Source organism: Vicugna pacos, chromosome 3, assembly GCF_048564905.1.
Source record: "Vicugna pacos chromosome 3, VicPac4, whole genome shotgun sequence".
Lineage (NCBI taxonomy): Eukaryota > Metazoa > Chordata > Mammalia > Artiodactyla > Camelidae > Vicugna > Vicugna pacos.
Genome location: NC_132989.1, coordinates 95380243 through 95401949, shown reverse-complemented (window position 1 = coordinate 95401949; position 21707 = coordinate 95380243). Strand labels below are relative to the sequence as shown.

At 40.3% G+C, this 21707-nt stretch overlaps 1 protein-coding gene across 2 annotated transcripts in view; it reads left to right on the top strand.

Annotated features, from left to right (window-relative positions):
* The window catches only part of SLC1A3 (solute carrier family 1 member 3), a 74056-nt gene that overhangs the window by 8194 nt on the left and 44155 nt on the right, over window positions 1-21707 (top strand). Inside the window, exon 3 of one of the 2 annotated variants that reach the window (XM_006207663.4) lies at window positions 12638-12775. In XM_006207663.4, the coding sequence (XP_006207725.1) occupies window positions 12638-12775 (138 nt within the window). Of the gene's footprint in view, window positions 1-12637; window positions 12776-13126; window positions 13229-21707 lie in introns of those variants that run through there. The other variant, XM_031676640.2, reaches the window with a different exon arrangement.

Genomic DNA, 21707 nt, shown 5'->3' with positions numbered 1-21707 from the left:
ACTTAATAGGTGTAAAGGGCTTGGAGAGGCAGAGATGAAAGCCTCGGGGTAAGGAAAACCATCATTGTCTGTCCCTTACCTACTTGGCCTCCTGGGCGGGAGCAGAAAGCAATCCCCAGACGGCATTACCACAACACCGACCTCTCAGTGCAGGGAGCGCCTCACAGCAGTTGTCTGTCTGGAAAATGGGAAGCTGCTGAGGAAACGTTTTCCATAAATGTTTTAACATACCCAGTAGTGTATTTTTGTTCATACCACTTGGGACCATTCAGAGAGTTCACCACCTCCCTGGTTTTTCCGTTTTCCCAGCGTTTTGGTGTCTATTGCTCATAAACTGTCACCCCCATCAGGGTAGGGGCCAGCGAGATAAGTGGTTCTAGAAACTCGGGGAAAATGTTACTGGGTTTCTAACAGAGATGGTAAAGGTTATTTGGAAGTAGGGGTTAGTAGGTTTAATGCGCTGAGATTATCTCTGGATTTTATTTTGCTTCTGTTTTCTCATATAATAAAAATAAGCAGGCAATTTCAAATTTGTTTCTCTTTCAAGTAAGTAATCAAGTAAGCAGGTGCGTTCAGAACAATTACCTGCAATAATAATACCTTCCACTGTTGCAGTGTTCCACTTTACAAAGCACTGCCCCTTGCGCTCTGCTCTGTAGCAATGCAAGTCCGTGGCCAGTTCATCCCCCCTTCTGGTTAGCATCTGTGAATGTCTGAAACACAGCTGAGAAAGCACTGAGAGGCTAACAGTCCTGCTTACAGACCTAGCTCTGCCATCAGCTCCCTGTAGGATTTAAGACAAGTCTCTGGACTTCATATTGCCTCATCAGCAAGGACCTTTTCCCCCATATTCACAATCTCCCAACGCATAATCAGTCTCTCTAATCTAACAAGCAGCTGCCTTCTCCTGCTTTGAATTCTTGATGACCTTCATGTTCCTGACTCTGGGTGTGATGACCAATGTTTCTTAAGCAATGTTGCAGGACACAAGTGAGGCACACCTCTGCGGGAGCTACTTCTGCCCTCCCATCTTCTGCTCACCTTTCATAAATCAGAGGATGAAAATTGTGGGCCGTTGTTTTTGCTACAGAGTAAACAAGGTTGTGGAAAGCCTACACTATTTGGAAGAGGCAGCTGGAATTTAAGCACTGTCTTTTCCAAGCTGTACATTCCAGGTGTTCGAGTTCTTGATATTTATGGAACACTAGGGCGCCATCATTCATCAAGTATTTGGCCTGGCAACTAGGTGAGCTGTGTCAGGGCTGTGAGATGTGGAAACACAGAGCACATCAGGGCACAGAGGTTAGCCATTGTGCTCACTGAGGATAAAAATTATGAAGTTTATGTCAAGCTTTAGTGCTATCAAAATGGCCCAGAGCTTCTTTCCTAGACCAAGAATATTCTCAACACTATGGCCAGTCAACAGGTGTGCTCAGGTGGTCTTGGAACCGAAAAGAGAGGAATAAAACCCCCAAAACCAGATGAAGGAAGAGAGACCCTGGCTGAGTCAAGATATAAGGTGGGGGAAAGGCCCTCCTTTTTCTCTGTGTTTCTTATCAGAGATTTGAAGGTAAATTTAGAAGCAGTGAGTTGAAAGGTACACTTAAGTTCTGAATTTCAAGACTGAGCTCCTGTCTCCCGAGAGGACAACTTCATTCTTCTTGTCCCCAAAGAGACTTCTCCAGTTCTCCAACAACAGTGATTCCAGGCCACAGACGGCTGCTGCTTCCCAGAGAGAAAACAGTGGGCTATTAGTGAGAGACCGTTCTATTCAGAATCTTGTAAGACGAAGCTCATTTGTCCCTAATGAGAGTAAAGATGGACAATTGCTGCCCTTCTCTCTTCAGTGACACATTGCATCACTGGAAATTCCATCTTTAAAGCAAGTCAAGCGAAACCCCAGGGCTACATGTGCCTGCCACTGTCTTAAGTGTGTTGAGTGTGAAGGAAATTACATCTTTTAAGAGACTGCCTATGAGCCAAGTTGTTTTTTATTACGTATTTATTTTTGTCTCCTTAGATTTGCTTTTTTAAGGCAAATGAAGTAGCCCGGTACACAGAGCTGAGACTCAGTAAACTTGCCAGGGCTTTGCAAGTTCTGGCATCAGGATGCTTTACACAACATTGTGATGGATGCAGAGAGAGCCTACCTTAGCCGAGGGGTGTACGCTGTGGGTTTTCAGCTTTGGTATCCCTGTAACTCCGAGGGCTAATTGGAGCAGCACATGAGCCTATAATGACTGTGTTCAGAGTTTTTTCAGATTTACCTCCTTGTCTCCAGAAAGAGAGGCATTTGGTCAGAAAGTGACCCACTCACTAGAAATCTGAGCAGAACTGGTGTCCCTCCTCTCCATGGCCCAAATTAAGTGAACTCATTGTTAAAGCAAATTAAAGCAGATTGAGGTGAAACCAACCCAGACCCAAAATGACTTTTTAGAAAGATCCAGGCATCTAGCAAAAAAGATGGAAAATAGAATTCAGTCAGATTTTTTAAAATTGTGGGCCCTTTCTGTCTGTGTGTTTGTTATGCTACTTATGGAATAAATCTACATTGTCCAGAGTCAAAAAGGACAAAAGGATATAAAAGGAAAGTGTCCGACCCACCCAGGTCTCCCAGGGGTTCCGTTTACATCGTTATCAGTTTCTTCTGTGCCTTTGGAGTTATTTTACGAGTATAAAAATAAATTAACATTTATTCTCTCTCTCTCTCTTTTTTTTTTTTTTTTTTTTTTTGCTGTTTTCACTTTACAATATTCCTGGAGTTTATCGTTCCTTCCTGGCACATGAAGAGCCTGCTCATTTTCTCTTGGGGATGGGGGTACCATAATTTATTTAAGCATTTCCCAACTGATGGACAACCTGTTTCCAACAACCTGTTTCCAGTCCTTCAATACCATTTTTCAAATGGGCATAGTGAATGATCTTGGATAAAAGTTATTTCACCCTGGTAAGACATATCTGTGGGATACATCCCTAGAAGTGAAATTGCTGAGACTAAGGGTATATATTTTCATGATTTTGATTATTACCACTAATTTGTATCCCATAGAGGTTGTAGCAAAAAACTCTCCCAAACTGTGAGATTTAAAAGAGTTTGCCCTAGTACTGCTAATACCACAGGTAAAGATGAGTGGACTTTGCAGTTTGTGTGGCTAGCAAGTGAATGACACAGTTTGCACAGAGGGAGCCTGGAAAATTTAAAATGTTTCGTTTCCTGCTCACTCACAGCTATATATATATAATATATTATATATATTAAAATATATTTTATTGTTTAAATAATATATTATATATATAATAAATAATTAATATGTAATAAATTGTATATATGTATATAACCAGAAGGGAAGGCAACAGATTCTGGTGTTTTTAGTTACTATTTCTAAAGTAAAAAGAAATATATATATACAACTGAATCACTATGCTGTACACCAGAAACTAACACAACATTGTAAATTAACTAAAAATAAATAAATAAAATAGAAGATGCTTTAAATGACAATGGATTGGACATGTAAAAAGCCTGCATGATTATTTATCAATTAAATTACCATTTTAAGAAGAAAGCACCTGGCTTTTCAGAACTCCAGGGTTCTTCTGATACAGTTGTCTCTCGGTGTTGCCCACCACATGGAAGGGAGTCTGCATCAGCACCCTGCTCAGTCTTCAGTCACCCAGGGCTGATTATCTGGGCACCGCTGGTGGAGCAAGGCTGGAACAGGTATTTCCCACCTCCAGCAACAGGAAATACCAAAGGACAAAAGAATGAGCCAAGCCAGGGCCCAAATCTCTGAAGGATGTGGGAACAGGAGTGGGGGAGGGTTGCAAGGTTTGCCTCAAACACAGAATAGCTCCTCATCAGGAAATGCCTGGAAGTTTGGGCTGAACAAAAGACCAGGGACCAAGACCTCTTAGGCAGGTAAATTTGCCATTATGCCCTTGCCCTCTTTATAAAAACAGGCTATGGAACTTTATTCTAGTCACTTCAGCAGGCTGGCATGAGAAAGGCCTACGACGTCTCCAAAGTGGGCCACGATCTAGCCAAGTTCTGAAATAGAAACTTTGGTTCAATCTCTCAGATAATTATTCATTGAGTACCTGCCATTAAAACCACAAGGGCCACGCTGATAAAGCATTTTATGACTTATTACAAGCTTTCATAAGTATTATCAAGGACTTTAGGATTCATTAGAAGAAACAGGATGAATTCATATAAAGCACCTAAGATTTATAATGCTTTTGGTTTACATGTTCTCTTAAACTCAGAACATTTAGCTGAGAATATTAAAGTTCAAGAAGATCTTAGATACTGCCTTTCTGATCTATGTCTCTCATTTTTCAGATTAAAAAAAAGGAGGGGGAAGGCAAGGATTTGATTTGAAGATGTCAGCTGTGAAAATAGGTAGATCTAAGTTTGCACTGCATTTTGCCAACATCATTTACTGACCATGTCATCTTAGTCAAATGGCTTACTTATTCTGGGGCTTAGTCTCCTTGTCTATAGGATGGTGATGTTAAGTTCTGTAGTTTTGCTATGAAGTCATTTAAATAAAGTATCTACTAACATAATTTACTGGCAGCATCAGGCCCAGAATCCTCATCTCTGACTCTCAAGTCCATGATCTGTCTACAGCATCATACCTGCTTTCCTTCATACTGAAGAAAAAAAACCCAGTCTTGTCAGAGAATTAGGGATCGAGAGCTATCACTCTTAGTTTGTGAATCTAGAAACCATAGTTTAGTCAAGAACCAGTTTCCCAAATCATAAGAGAAATCAGTTTGGAAGAAAGGGGCTGTTTCTAAGGGTAGGCACCTGTGTTCACAGAGTGCAGTAGGGAATCAGATTCCCTGGAGAGCTAAGCGATTCCTCTGCTCAGGGAAGGACTTTGCAGGTCAGACAAACTCCTACCCAACCTATGCAGCTCACTTGGTGGGGGTGGGAACTGTGACCTTGCTCTTAACCAGTAGAATGTGACAGAGGTGACGCCACTCCTGTGATTTTTGTTTCATCATGCGTTAGATTGTTGTAACCTTGAGGGAAAGCAGTGCTAGCTTTTTTGTTTGTGTGTTTGTTTCTTTTTTTAAATAAATATTTTTATTTATTTATTTTGGTCTGAGGTGGGGAGGTAATTAGGTTTATTTATTTATATTTTTAGAGGAGGTACTGGGGATTGAACCCAGGACCCTGTGCATGCGAAATGTGTGCTCTACCACTTAAGCTACACCCTCCCCACTGTGTGTTTGTTTCTTTGCTACAAAAATGAAAAGCTGCTAGCAGGGAAATAGTAGTATCTTATCACATAAAGTCAGTGGTGCGCTGTCAACAAAAATATGTGATACTGTTGTACCCTTGAGACATCTTGCATACAGGTAGACAGCCTGGCCTCCTTTCTGGCTGAAGATCTACAGGCCACGCTGTTTCTGGGCAGCAGTTTGAATGCGCTTTGACTGGTTTGCCGTGTAAATACTAGAAGAGCTGGTTGGTATTTGGTAGTTTCCTTATGGTTGGCCTTAGAATGTGAGGTCTTTCAAGACCAAGGCCACTACTATTTTTAAATTCTCCTTTGACATCTGAGCTGTTGGGCATCATCCCTTTTTCTGGAGAATTCTGCAGTGTGAGTAATAATTCTAGAAGGCTTTGGTCTATCAATCTGTTCATGACAGAGGATGCAGGTAAAGCAGGGACCTTAGTAAAATTTTACTATTTTAAACGCCAACATCCAGCAAAAGTTAAATTGAGTGATTCGGCCTAAATTTTACTTCAGATTGTACCTTTTTCTTTTATTCGTAAGCCTCTTAATATTTTCAATAGTTTTTTCAGATTAGATGTGGATCAAATTCTTAAAACAGGTCTTTAGCTTTTAACCTGTGTGTGTCTGGCTTTCAAAAGCAAGCCAGTGAGGTGCTCTTTCTGAGGCTACAGTGTGCACATTGTGCCTTAGTTTAGAAGATAAAGTGATATTTAATCTTCCAAAGAAGTTTTTGTTGTATAGAATCCCCAGGGGAAACAGTGAACCCCTGAAGGTCTTCCTTTTTGAGCTTTCCATGTTAGGAAAGAGAAAGTATTTAAGTAAACATGCATCTTTGTTCATATCATTCAACCAGCACAGTTAATTTTGATCACTGTGGATATTTTTGTGAAGATATTTCCTAGATTCTAGAAATCTGGTTAACGTGCTACAACAGGAATGCTGTAAGACTGTTGGCCGATGCTGTACAGTGTAAGCTTGTTGTCTATCTGTTTTATGTACAGAAACATGCTGTGCACCAGAGACTGACACAACATTGTAAACTGACAATACTTCAATAAAAAATAAAATTAAAATTAAAAAAATTTAAAAGACACTAAAAGATAAATTAATAAAAAAGACTGTTGGCCAAGACAGCAATCCGGATATTGCTCATGACATCTATGTCACCGAGATGCCAACTTCGCAGTTTGCTTCACCTCTAACAAATCCTGTTAGGAAGTTATTCTGGTTTTTATTGTTATTTTTGCAGAGTAATCAATACTAAAGGATCTTTTCTCCTGCACTGAAGGTCTGGTGGCCATAAAGGTTTTTATTAGTTCTCGGAATATCAATCAATGTGCTTACGTAAATGCCCACTAATGGGACTCAGCTCTGCAAGGGAGTGAGCTGCCTGACCAAAGGGACCTAGGCCTCTCCCCACCCCTCTCTCTCTAAGTGGTCTTAAGGGCATCGTGGAGGGGGCTCTGAGAAGTCTGCATGAGGCTGTGAGGGAGGCCCTTTTCATTGCTGGGCTCTGTAATCAGAAACCTGAACTGCTTACCCCAAAAAGCAGTCTTCGCATTCAGAGCATTTCCTCTTGATTTGATGCTGATAACTGACCTTCCCATACTGGCTTCACCTCTAACGCTGCCTGTCCCAGCAGAAAGCTGAAGGAAAAAAAAGTCTTTTGTTTTTTAATGCAAATTCTGAATACTACATATTATTATTAATTTATTTTTTGCAGCAGGGGGAGGTAATTAGATTTATTTGTTTAGTTTTTTTACATTCTATTTTTTATTTTTATTTTCTTATTGAAGTACAGTCAATTACAATGTGTCAATTTCTGATGTACAGCACAATGTCCCAGTCATGTATATACATACATATATTCGTTTTCATTAAAAATGTCTTTTGTCTATTCACTCAACAAATGAATTGAAAAAAGGTAGATGTTGACTTCATTAAGTAAAACCCACAAAAATCCTTCTTCAGCTTAAGCTCTGCATTTAGTTAACGTAATTCAAAATAGAATGAAAAGGTAGATAAAATATTGTATACTAACAGGCTCTTGAAATTAGTACTGTGACTACCTAGAAGCCGTGAGTACAACAGAGTGGGTGGCGGTCTGGGCCCTGGAGCCGGACAGGCTGGGTGTGAAGTCCACCTCAGTTGCCCAGCTGGCTCTGTGAAGAGCTTGACCCGTGTCTGTGTTGACTGTAGCCCCAGCTTGTGCAGCTTTGTGATTGTGGTCAGTAACCTACGTTCTCAGTGGCTGCTTCCTCATCTGTGATATGGGTAACACCAGTCCTGGCCTCCATGGCATCTGTGCTTGTGAGAACCTGGTGTCTTGCCTGTGCTCAGGACTGCTAGCTGCTGTCGTTAAGCATGGGAACCTGAAGCATGTTTTCATTTAATGCCTCTCCCACCCTTGTTGCTGACAGTTACCAAGGATTAAAATGTACTCAGTGGAGAGAAAAGGCAGGCTACTTTAATTAATAAGTTCTAAGTAAGTTTAGTTAAATCATTCCATAAAAAGGGATTTGGTGTTACTGTTTTAAACAGTGACTTGATACTAATAACAGTACTGTGAGATCCTCAAAAGTAAGAGGACCTGTGAAAAGTTCCAAGATGTGCTGGGTGCCTCTGGGACATCTCTATCTAGCAGGTCCAAGATTAGTACCCAAGTGCTTCTACAATGCAGTGGGCCAGAGATGCTGAAGACCCGAGGCCAGGCTATAGGATATGTTTGTGTTTGAGAGACATTAAAGTGTAGTATGAAGAGAACTGGCTTTTGTTTAGAATCCCCCAGGTCAAACACTTGCTTTGTAACCTTGAGCAAGTTAACTAACTTCTGAGCATCTTTAAAATAAATATGATAATGCCCATCTCATAAAGCTGTGATGAGGATCACCTGACCATTAACACATAGTAAGAGCTCAATAAACATTGACTTCCCCTAACATAGTCTCTTTCCCGAGAAGAGAAGTAGCTTACTTAGTAAATCCGGAGGTAGTAAACAGACGAAAGCATAGTCAGGGACAAAACTGATTCAAAGTGTAATTGCAATGTGCTATCACTCTGCACAACTCCTCTATTCAAAGCATTTGACCTAATGCTATCCCTTATAAATAAATGATATCACCTTTCTGCTGTTACTACTATAAATAAGAGCTTTTCAAAAATGGGGCTTCCATGTTGGAGAGGGTAAAGAAGCACGGATATTCTAGAGTAGCTGATGCCAGGACTACACTTCCCAGCAAGGCTAGCTTGTTGACTGGAAAGAGACAGATGAAAAATATCAACACTTCTTGAGATTTTGCCTCCTTGACTGTCTTTCTGTTGCTCTGTTAGACATCTTCTTAGCGTATTGGAGAGTTAAGAGGCATTGTCATTCACATATTGCCCAAAATTCATTCACTGAGCTGACTTGCTTCCCCTCCTAACACCTAGATGAAAATTGGTTGCACCAAATAAATGTGGGGTTTCATGAGCGAAGGGAAGAGAAGGTACATGGAGAACTCAAGGAGAGAAAGAGGCTGGGGACAGCTGATGTGGTTGTAAGAGGGGAGTACAGTCAGTATTGGCAAAGGTTCAACTTTGGAAAATAGGATCCAATGCACCCAGTATTAGAAAGAATAATCCCTTCTTTCGTCTACACTGGCTTGTCTCTTGCCCCTAGAACCTGTGTTGGTAGAGCAGCTATTCTGTCATTTTGTTCTAAATTATAACTTAAATAGGTATTTCTGGACTAGCCAGGGGCATACTCACCCTTAGAAATATTGTTGTATGTGAGTAAATACATTTCTAAAGACAGTCAACTTAGGAATGAACTTGTAAAACCAAGCCTGCTCTGAAATTGTTATTTGAAGGGTATCTAAAATTCCTATTAACTTGGTATGGTCAAATTCCAAAAGACCAAAATGAGTTTCTTGTGTTTACTGTCCATATTTTTTGTTATAATTGAGTCACCAATGTTTAAATGCAGTTAAATAAAAGCCAGGAAACATAATCAACTCCAGTAAAAATATATTTGATTGAAAGTAAACTGTATAAATATTTATTTGTTTACTTACACACATTATAAGGAGATGCACTTACTTTAATGTGACTTGACCTTTATATGAACACGCAGGAAAGAACCAGATATAACCAGAGCCTTTTATAATTCCTATGTGCTGTTAATACTGCTGTGTTGAATAATGCATGCTGAAAATTGAAATTAAATGCCTCACCCCAAACTGAGTTCCAGGAAGATTAAAGATTCATTATTTTAGAGCCAAGCAAACTATCAAAAAAGCAAAAATGTAATAAAGATTTATCAAACATGAGAGGGTGAAGGAAATTAAAGTTTACAACTCTTGAAGAAATCATCTAATAAAGAAGATGTGTAGACATTACTTTCATAAAATGCAGAACACCTGTACATTTTAAGTGATAATATATGGCAAGCAAATTAGAAAATTGTTATAGCAAATATTATTTTAAGTATAGGCAAAGGGTAATTATCTTTATTTAAAGAATCTATATGAAATACATACACACATATGCAAACTTTTAACCATTAGGATTTAGTAAATGATTAGAGAAAATGCAATTAGGAAAAATGGTCAATATCATTAGATGTTAAATAAATTCAAACAAAAACAAAAAGAAACATACATACTGTTTACTCATCTCATTCACAAACTTTGCTTCTTTTAATAATTTTTTGGATAATATTCTGCTCCTAGAGATAGGAAATAAAGCCTTCTCATTCACGAATGGAACATTAAACTGTTGGCCAACCCACTGGGAAGGCAGTTTGACAGCATGGATTGAGGCAGTAATAAGCTTTATTTTTCTTTTCCTTCCAGTTTTATTAGATATAATTGACATATATCACTGTGTAAATGTAAGGGGTCCAGCATGATTTGACTTAACACACATCACAGAATGACCATCACAATAAGTTTAGTGAACATCCATCATCTTACAGATTAAAGAAATAGAAAAAAAATTGTTTTCCTTGCGATGAGAACTCTCAAGATTCAGTCCCTTAACAACTTTCATATATAATGTACAGCAGTGTTAATTGTATTTATCATGTTGTACCTTATACCCTAGTACTTACTTATCATGTAACTGAAAGTGTGTACCTTTTGACTGCCTTCATCCAATTCCCCCTCCTCCCACATCCCAGCTCCAACAACCATAATTCTGATCTCTTTTTCTATGAGTTTGCTTTTGAAGTATAATTGACCTACAACAAACACTATGGTAGTGCCTGGTATAAAACATGGTGATTCAATATTTCTGTACATTTCAAAATGGTCCTCATGATAAGTCTAGTTACCATGTCATGCTACAAAGATATTACATAATTATGACTATGCTCCCCACATTGTACATTTCATACCCATGACTCATTTATTTTGTAACTGAAAGTTTATACCACTCAACCTCCCTCACCTATTTCTCTCTTCCCACTACCTGGTAGTCAGATTCTTTAATGCACTGGTTCCCTTTCTCTAAACTACACAAAACCAAATATCCCTAGGTAAAAAACATCCTTCATATATTCATTATGGTGTTATTCATAAAAGTAAAAAATGCTAAACAGCTTAGTGTTCAAAAAAAGATACAGAGTAAATTTTGATACAATCATTGGATCTGATATCATGAGGCTTAAAAAGCTCTTTATTGTGACCATATATGGAAAAGTATAGCCCATGTGATTTCTGTATATTTAACTCTGTTTGGGAACATTCTGGAAAGAAACTCTCAAAAGCACTAAAAGCGTGTCTTTGCTCTACTGAAGAGGCAGGAAATGTGAAAGGTAGTCAAGAATGTGAGATTGAGTCCAAACATCCTGGGTTTCAATCCCAGCTCTGCAACTTGAGTGCTATTTGACTTTGATATGGAAGAGCTATTGGAATCGCGCAAGTTTTAAATTCACTACGATTTGATTTCTGTCAGTATATTGGTGGTAAAATAATACCTACGTCCTAGGGTTTTTATGAGGATTAAATATACTAATACAAGTAAAGCACTAACAATAATGCCTGGCAAATAGTAAGAGCTCAGTCAGCATTAGCTCTTTGCTATTTAAAAACCAATATAAAAGGCTTTTTCCTCCACATTTCTACATTTTCCAAATCAACTTTTCTCTCCCGAATATATTACTGTTATATTGGGAAAAAGCAATATATTTTTTCTGAAGGTCCTGTAAACAGGGTCAGCCGGATTTTCTAGTTAAATAGATTCAGCTCTATTGGAATATCATGGTATGTAATCAAAGAATGGATACTTCATGTTGCTGGGACCCAAGAATTGACGCTGGAATTGCAGTGACGATTGAAATGAACTTTGTGTTCCATTTCATAAGTTAGGATGGTTCAATGTCTTTAAAGGACTGCTTGCTTCCTTTGGAAAAATTTGTGTCTGCACAGTATTCTCTCCCCTTTCCTAACCTCTAGCTTCTAGACAACTCAGCACTTCTCTATAACTCACATGTTTTAGTAACAGCAAGGCAAAGTTTTTGAAAATATTTACGATAATGTAATAAGCAAATTTGGAGGGCAAGGAAAGTTGATTAGGGAAAGGGAGTAAATTTATTCAATACATTCGTTAATTTCCAAACATTTCAAAAGGCATCATGCATAATTTGGTTTATGTATAAAATTATGATTTAAAACTATTTTTTAAAGTTCCAGGAGCAGAATCAAATTAAGGGGAAAATTGCTCTCTCTTTCCCCTATTTTCCCTTAAGTTTTTTGGGAAAAAAAAACTGTTAATTTTGGAGTCTTCTCTTGCCAGCAACTAGCAAGTCTGTACAATTCAGTTGCCAAGGCAATATCAAGACCATGTAGACAGAAAGTGTGGTGTGCAGACAGGGAGATGATGAAAACGAATTAATAATGTGAACAAGAAGAGTTTTTTTGATTGGAAAAATAAAATTACACCACCTCTTTTCACCCTTTGTAAGTGGCTGCGCTAGGAGTTCTAACATCTGTTGTTACAAAAGAATTTCAACATAAGGTTTTATTTTTTCCCTATATTGCTTTGTTCATGGATACATGATTTTTGTTTCCAGCTTATGCCCCAATCTTCATAACTCTGTATTGAGCCATGTCAAAATTGGTCCCACAGCATTCAAGTTAGACAAAGGAATTTTTTACTTGCTATGATCAGGAACGTTTTTTTCTGTAAGGTCTACTTGAAGCCCTGGATTCAGCCAGACCTTTCCAGACTACAACTGAGAAGATAAGCATACCCCTTGCTCCCAAGCAGCACAAATATTTGATGCTTAACTAAATTTGCTCTTGTCAGACAGAAGTGATCACCAGCCAAATACTTGCTTATTTTTCTAGGACTGTTACTTCAGTTTCAAAAAAGACTCAGTTTTTCTTCTTTTTCTCTTCTTTCAGGTACAATCCTTGGATTTACTCTCCGACCGTACAAAATGAGTTACCGCGAAGTCAAATACTTCTCCTTTCCTGGGGAGCTTCTGATGAGGATGTTACAGATGTTGGTGTTACCACTTATCATCTCCAGTCTCGTCACAGGTACCATATGCAGTTTTGTTTTGTTTTTGTTTTTCAAGTGTGCTTATCGCAAAAGATCGCTTAGAAAAAAACGAATGCTTTAGGTTTCTGCTGGATGCATGCTCTGTTCTAGAAAATAAAAGTCCCTTCGAAATGATGGAAAGGAGGCTTTAGTAATGCATGAATGATTATAACTCTCGTATTTTACCAATCACAAGAGGAAACGGATTGAAACAGCCACGTAATCTGGTCCGCCTCGCTACGAAAGAGGCGCCCTGCTAAACACTACACAACCAGTCTCCTCTGACCACAGCGATGTAGTTGACAACAGCGTACAACAGGTCTGTTTTCTCACCCTCTTATCCCACCCAGATAACATCTGGTTGGACAGCCTATTAGCTATTGATGCAAGAATGCTTGTTCTCAGAGCCACCACGACTTGAGCGGGAGCCTTCTTGGAAGCCTCATCAAGAGGTAATGCCCACAACACACTCACCAACTCTGCTGCCACCAACACTGTATCTTTTCCTGGTGAACCCGCATGATTTCATTCCCTTCTCCATTGTCCCCCACCCCCGTTGCCTTTTACGCTGGTGGGAGAATGGGGAGGGGGTGGGCGATTTCCCCAGCCAGATGTTTTGTCAGTTGACGCTTGGATTTTCAAGGCTTGGAAGCTTTGCAGGCTAGGAGTCTTATTTTCTATGACAGAGAGAGAGCGATTTACTCCTGCATGGGACGTGGTTGAAGAGTTTTGGTACATGCGATTGGTGAATACAGACAGAGCCAAGAAGTTTTAGAAGAATGTTGCTGTACATTCCTTCCTGCCCACTCTTCTCTTTCCCCACAGCACATCTCTGACTTGGAGAAGGAATATCCGTAGCCACTGCCCCAGCAGGATGGTTTCTAGGTTTGTAGCTAAAGCCCAGAACTCAGGTATTACTGGCCCTGTTTTCTTTTTCCTCCTTGGCTTACTGTCCACCCTTAGGCAGATCCTTCTGTGAGTTGGCTCTGAGCATCTTTTCCCCTCCCAGGGAGTTCTCAAGGATATTTATAATCTCCTTTCAAGATCTCTATAATAAGAACTTCATAGAACAACTCAAAAGTCTTGGGGCAAGATTCTAACTACCACATGCCTTGGAAGGTTGGCCATTTCTTGGATAGAAACTATGTTAGTTTTTGTTTTTTTCGATGCCTTGCAGATCTCTGCTGGCTTCTACTTGTCCAGGTGTTTAGACAAGTGATTGCATGTACAGAAAGCTCCCATTGGAGGATTAATTGCCCACAATAAAACAACCAGGTAGACAGGGTGATTTGGGGGTGCTTGTTTTTGAAACTGGCCTGGCCCATTGCTGATCAGAGGTAATCATAGCAGCCACGATTCTTATCACAGAAGCTAGATTAATGCTGACACAAGGGCACATCCTCATAATCCAGGCTCTGCCATTGTTCTGGGAGACAAGTCCAGGCAGTAAGCACTTAGAGGATAGAATTCTCATCTGCCATTTTATTTAGTGGAGCAGAGGCTCCCTTTCCACCATCTCTACCGGCTGGAGTCTGAACTGAGTGCCTACAGGTTCCTGGATGCAAACAGAGGGGTCCTGGATTCCTTTATACTATCTCTTCAAGGGTGAGACCAGTGTACAGAGGTTTCTGCTTTCAGATAATTGTGCTGAAAAACCCACCTTGTTACCCTTTATGGGAGCAAAGCCTTCATTCGGTACAATTAGAGAAAATATTACTTCCCCTTAGTAGCAGTCCTAGTTAACAGTGACTTTGAAGTGGAATTTCCTCATATTTTCTTAGTACTTAATAGATAAACTTTACTGAAGGAAAAAGAGTTTTCACTGAGTAATTTTTCAGGAAAAAAAAAAACCACTATAACGCAATCCCTCTGTGTGGTTAAAAAGAAATTTGTGGGTAAACCTTGGAGAAATTATCAATATTTATAATATTGGTGTTAAAGAAAAAGGAATTGTAAGCTGCAAACAACCAGTGTAAAATGAACTTTTAAAATGTAACCTAATGAAGTTGGGAAGGCTGCCACTGGGACCATTAAAGGAGTCTCCGCTCTTTTCCAGGACTGTTAAGACAAGGGGCATAATTTAGTTTGCGAAAGATCTTTTTAAGATGTTAGTCTCAAAGGAATACTTTCCAAACTACATGGTAATTTAGATCCTTATGATCAATTGCAATGAATGATAGATTCAATAAGAATTTCCTTCAGGGTTTTAAGTATCATGATTCTAAACCAAAGCAGGATGAGGGGGTGGAGGGAATTCTGCAAATTACACACACCTCTGGAGGATCCCTGTGTGTGCTGGGAGATGTGATTGGAGAATGTGTTGCCTAGGGAGAAAACAAAGTCAGGGTCCTCTATTTGAGAATGGAAAAGCAAACCAAATTTCACCCAGTGGCCAAGCAGTTGACATGTATATATATGAAGCTGCCCTTTTTGTTTTCCTACATAACAGAATCATGAATACAGAGAAATATTTTTCTTTGACAAGAGAAGTAACAGGGACAAGTGTGATGATAATGGAAAGTGACTTGCTGCAGAATAATGTAGACAAAGGGAGGCAGGAGGCAATAGGGACCTGAAAACTACCAGCTCCAGCCCATTGTTGCCATGTGCCAACAAGGGGCACGTCTTCCAATTTCTCAAGAGAATCCAGAAATCTAGAAATGTCTAAGAACCTCTAGATTTTTAAATGTTGGTATCATTAACAGAACAAGAATAGGGCAAGCCAAACTAAGCACATCTGTAGGCTCAGTCCAACCCTTTGGGCTACCAATATTGGAACTCAGGATTCAGTGTCAGTGCTATTAACACTAAGAAATGCACTGATAAACTTGTGCAGCCATCGGGCTACTGCTGGGTTTCCTGTGTTGCGTATTCCACTGTCGGCAGTTCCACGCCAAAGCTTAACTCTAGGTGGAATCAGCTACTGAACACCACATTCATTGTCTGCTAATAGTTGGTGGAAAACCTCTCCATCTTCTGTGTATAACCATGTTGTGGTCAGAGTTGTGCTGTCCTTTTCTGCCTGTGTCAGGAACACAAGACCGCAACGCTCCAAGTTCAAAAATCCCAGGGTCTGTGCAGACAGAAACTGCTATGCATGAAATTATTGCATTGTTTGCATTTGATGTTTTGTTTTAGAAGATTCTGTACATTTCATCATTTTTAAAGTCTGAGAAATTTAAGTTAGGTTTTCATACTTAAGACATCCCTGTTGGTGAATTATGGTTCTGCAGCCCCTGGAAGCCATGTTCACCTCCCAAATTTGAAATTTTAATCTTTCTAAACATCTTTGGTGTGTACTAGCATTCCAGAAGCTGCCAGAGAGAAGCTGCGAAAAAGCCTAATGGCTAGATTTGTACTCAAGTACCTATTTGTTTTGAATAAGAAGAATATATCTGGGCCAGCATACTACACAATAAAACAGGGGGTTGGCGCCAATTTCTGTTGATTTGGTCAAGATAGGTGGTCAAACTAGATACATCATGCCAGAAATATGAGTTGGATTGAATGATTTACCCTGATTAAATCCACGACGTAATACTTAAATTCTATTTCAGGTTGTTCTGTGTAGACATAGCGATCACCTCCTCTTTCAGAATCTTTTCAGGAAACTAGTGCTTTCTCCTTACTGTAAGTGTGCATTCTGCCTCAATCACTTACCTCGAAAGGAAACTTTTCGTGTCTGCAGTTTTCTAGAAGGGGGAAGTGTAAGCGTCATTTCTGACAGTCCCTGTGGAGGTGGGCATTTTGTAAGTGAAAGTGGGGGGGGGGCCCACAGGAAGAGTAAAAGCAGAGCAGGGTCTGGGCCAGCGGCGGGCACCCTGGAGGTGGGATTATAAAATGGATAAAATTTCTCTTTTAACACTCGTTTGTTTCATTCATTAACAGCTATTTTTTGAGCTCCATGTCAAATATCAAGCTAGGAACAGGGACACGTGAACAGAAAGATACAGTCCCTGAGAGAAATGTTGGGGGGGTTCCCCACATCCCTTAAATCACACAATATACATAAGCAAATTCCAGTTCCAACTAGTGTAAGGGAGTAAGGCTGGTCCTCTGTACTCAGAAAGAGGATGTTTGATTGATTTAAGAACATGACCCCCAAGTCTGATTTTTCTACTCATAGCATCCCCATCCCAAAGTAATATGTGTACCACATCTATTCTCATTTACTTAAGATGGTCTTTAAGCCAGCGCCTCTAATCATTACAGAAAATGGAAATTTCCTTTTATTTTTCTTTTGAGGAAGGTAATTTACAATATAATGAAATTCTGAATTGATACTGTTGAGGGCCAGAGTTTCTGAGAGCCTGAGACCTGACTCTCATTGTTAAAAAAAAAAAAAATGTGTGTGCGTGGAGGTTGCAAATTAGTACCAAAATAAGACTTTGTCTTTCCTGTGATACAGGGGATTAAAAGTGAATTGAAAGGAATGATTTTCTTATTATGTGATATAATATTAATTATGGAGGGAGTTTCTGTACCACCAGAATAAACAAATACCACTGAATTTACCCCATCTGGGGGAGCCCTGATCTAGTCCAACTGTCCTTGCAGTATCCCTTCCAAGTCATCGTCCAGCATCTGCCTAAACATCTCCAAAGACAAAAGATCTTTGGAACCCATTCATCCTTGGAAAACTCTATTTTTTGTAGCCAAAATGAAACAATTTTTTTTAAACAGGGAAAAAAAAACCACCCACCTGCCTATAACCCCTCCTCTATGTGGCAAGCTCTGTGACATGTCATACTTCTTAGGCAGCTTCCTTCCAATCTATAGGGCAATGAATTCAGTGGGATGTGGGGCTTGACTATAGTTGAAGCCAACAAGCTACACTCACCAGCAAGGGCTCTCTTACCAGAGAAAATAAAAGTAGAGAAGACAATGTTGTAACTCACAGTATGACCCTAAGCTTCAGAGACATGACAGTTACAGTAAGAATGAGCTAAAGTTTTATCATCTTATTTAACACCAGAGGGCAAAAAAATGAACTAGACAATTCTTAATTCTTGGACATGTGAAGAGTTTGTTAAGGGCTTGCAAAAATGAAAGCCAAAAGCATTTAAGAAAAATTTAGTATTTTGAACTACTCATTGCCATGGCCCTGGTGTATAGCTGAGGCCTTCTTAAAATATTCCAGGCATTATGCACAAGAAAAGGGACTGTAGATTTCTCCCCTTTGCCCTCGCATGTACATTTCATAGAAGAAGAAAAAAAGTATCTCGGGTGGGGAGGGGTTTCTTTGGCCCTTCCTCCATTTTATTCCCTGTAAAATGAAGGTGAAAATAGTGTCCGTACCTATGTCATGTGGCTGCTCAGAGGCTTTACGTGTTGCACACAGTGTGCTCTCAATTAATGGTACCTATTAGCAGTAAGAGCTGTCCTGGTGGTCTACACCATAGAAATAGAAAATTCTAGAACAAGAAGAGCTTCAGTTCAGGGGCAGGTAACTAAGCCTCCAGATTCCACGGGTCTCATTTGTCTGTGATCCATGCAGCAATCACTTTCCTATTAAGGCTAAATTAAAGAAACCATGAAGTTAATCAAGGAACATGGGAGCCAGGGAGAATTCCTTCCTCTCCACTGGAAGGGATTGGTTTCTGCCCTGCAGCATGAGATGTGATTACCTTATCACAGCTGCATATTTAATTCTAAATATTATCATTGGTTATACAACCGCCCGGTCTTTCCTGAGAAACTCAGCTCCAGTGTGTGGCACCCTGGAATCCACGCGGCAGCAAATTCCACACGCTGCTTCCACGCTGTGAGCAGAGCCTCTCTGGCTAATCAAACTGAGTCTCTGTCTCAACACGCGAACACACTTCATGGTGGCCTGGAAACAAGCCAACCAGAAAGAAGCTTCTGCCCAGCTCATCTAAAGCCAACGGGCTGGCCTTGGTTGATTTTCTCTCTAGATCTGTTTCCACACATGGGAAGGGAGGCTAAATAATGTCCATCTAGAGAGGGAGCTTGCCGGAGATAATGGGAAGACCCACCTGCGGGCTAGAGAGATCACCTGGCTTCTTTGCGTTGTGTAGAAAGGAAAGCTGGGTAATGGAATGCTTTTTGTTGATTTCTTTTTAGTGGATTTGGGTTTTAGTAAAATAAGAACAAAATCATTTAAGTCTAGCCGTCCGAGAAAATGTCCATCTTTCCATTGCGGACAATTTTGTTCAATAAGCATCTGTTGAGTTTTTTTTTTTACATACCAGCCACTTTTCCTAGGACCTGAGGATACCAAAATGAGGAAGATAAGGCCCATGACCTCAAGGAGTTCAAAGTCTGGTTGGGAGATAGATTTGTGATTGTAGTATCACAGAGGATCAGTGACCCAGGGAGCAAGAGCCCAGTGGGGGACAAAGTAGGGAATGAGTAACAGGCCATCCCCCTTCCTGAGTCTCCAGTTTTCAGGCTCCCTAGTCAGGAAACAACTCTATTAGCAGGGAAGAAGCAGCGTTTTTTGTTGTTTTCCTCACACTTGACTCACCCTTAAATGAGGTAAGGGCCAGAGGTGGGGCCCCATGAGGTTTCCAACAAAAGTAACCTTGGAGAAAGTGGCCTCACAGATGGGAAGCCAGGGAGGAGAAGCACCTGACAGAGTTTCAGCCACAGAAACTTTCCCTTTCAGAGCAGAGCCACTCAGCTTTCAGGAGGGGAGCACAGAGACCTGAGGCTCCCTGAGCTAGAAGGCCAGTAGAGGTAATACTGTGTGCAACCTGGCACCCAGAGTGGGAACCCCCTCCAGCACCCCTGGAAGGTGGCCATCACTGTGGTCTGGAGGTTTCATTCTTAGATGTTGAGCTGAAGTTGTCTCCTGTGTGGTCTACCCACCAGTGGTCCTAATTGTGCCTTATGGAGCAATAAAGGATGATGGTCTTCAGATGGTTTCAGGAGGGCGCAACTGAGCACAGCCTAGAATTTCTGTCCCAATTCTTCTCATGTACCCAACTCTTCTAGGCCCTTCACTGACCTGGCTGCCCTTCCCTACACCCCACTGTGTTCTCAGAACTGACCCTAGTGCTCCAGGTGTCACATGACCAGATAGGGACAGTCACCAGGACTAGACCCTCTGTTAACATCATCTGGGGTTGGGTCAGCCATTGTATCGGCTGCAACAAACTACTGGCTCAGAATGGTTCAATTCTAACCCCTCAGAATTGAATGTTTGTGGAAAAATTTTTGTGGTAAACATGGAGCAGTTCTTGAAAGATCCGAAGCCCCAGGCTCAAGGCTTTGTGTGAGATTTAACTTTCTAGAAGGCTTGAGCCTCTGTGAGTTGGGAATTCTTATCTGTGAATTTCAACAGCTTCAAGGTAGCCTGTGGTTTTGATCAGTTCTGGTTTGTAAGACATTTTTGAAAGTTTCTTGAAAAAACCTAAAAAGAAACGATTAAAGCTTCCTTTAAAATTAAATTACTCTCTAAAAAAAAAATTTTTTTCCCCATGATATTACCAACTTGTTGATTTCTTTCAAAGCTCTGTGGGAGGTGTTGGAAAGAGATGCTTTTCTTCTGTTGATATGATTATGGGTTTCAGTAGAGCGATGATGAATTCTGATGAATTCTTACTGGAGATTTGTACTTAAGGATGTACACAGTCACCCAGTCTATTGACTGTGATTTGAATGGACTGTTGTTGGGAGAACCGTTCACCTTGGGAATGATGGGGAGAGAGAGAAAGAGAGAGAGAGAGAAAGATTTTACTGCCAGACAAGGCTTTCTGTGACGATGTCATGGATTGTATGTCTTCAGAGGACAGTACCTCATCTTCCTTCTTTTCCATGGTTAGTAGGTCTTGATGAGCAGAAAGAAGGCTTTGGATCAGTGGTATTCTCTGCTGAAGGACAGATAGATCTGCCAGAATGATCCAGCCAATTTTGAATATGGGTAGAATCTAGGTTCCCAAGTCTTATGCTTGTGCCAATTCATTTCTCCAGGCAAGATAAACAACTTTTTAGCTTCTTCATGGGGAAGATCTTTGCAATAATCCCAGATCCCCAGGCTGGAAGCCAGTGCACCACCTGTGACTGCTCTTGGTTTGCTAACCCATCAACATCTACATTACCAGTTAACACTGCTTTCAAATGTCCATTTCCTCATATGGGGAAATAGGTTTTGCCATCTTTATATTTACTTTTTTAAACAGTGTTCTTCCTCAGAGGGAAGAAACTTCCCCTAATTTACTAAGGGGATTTCCTCTCACAGGGCCCTGGATTAAGGGTGACCAGTGCCTGAGCCCTGTGATGGTGGGGGCAAGCAAATAAGACAGAAGAAGATCTTGGCTAATCATTTAGAAAGGGTTTCACAAAAAGAGGAAGATGGCAAAATGATTGTGGGCCTCTTAGATCCAGCCTGTTGAAATGACATTCATATTACGAGGAGTTGTCACTACTGTTAGGAGAAAACACACACACACACACATACAAACACACACACAAACACACACATGCAATCTTGTCTCATCTATAATGACCCTGGATCCCCTTCCCCGCCTACACTCCTTCACACCACTGGATTATTTTGAAGCAAATACCAGTATTTCATTACACTCCTAAAAGCAAAGAACACAGAAGACAGGTACAATATTTTGACATGATTTTAATCTGTTTCATGTTTCTTTAATGTCTTACGATACACACACACACACACACACACATACATCCATCCATACACACCAAGAGCTGTCAGTCACTTAAAAGTGTTGCCAACCAAGCTCTTTACTTTCTTTCCACTTATGGTACAATCTCCTCTACCGGTGCTTTGTATTAATGACCACAACTGTCAGACAGCCAGGACATATGTCTTTAGTAGGAGATAGTGTAATAAAATATGGATGCGGTGAAATCTGGGGACAGTTTTTCATTATAGCACAATATGAGTGTGTGTACATGCGTGCATAGCTTTGTATGTATGTTTTTTTCCAAAGTCCCTCC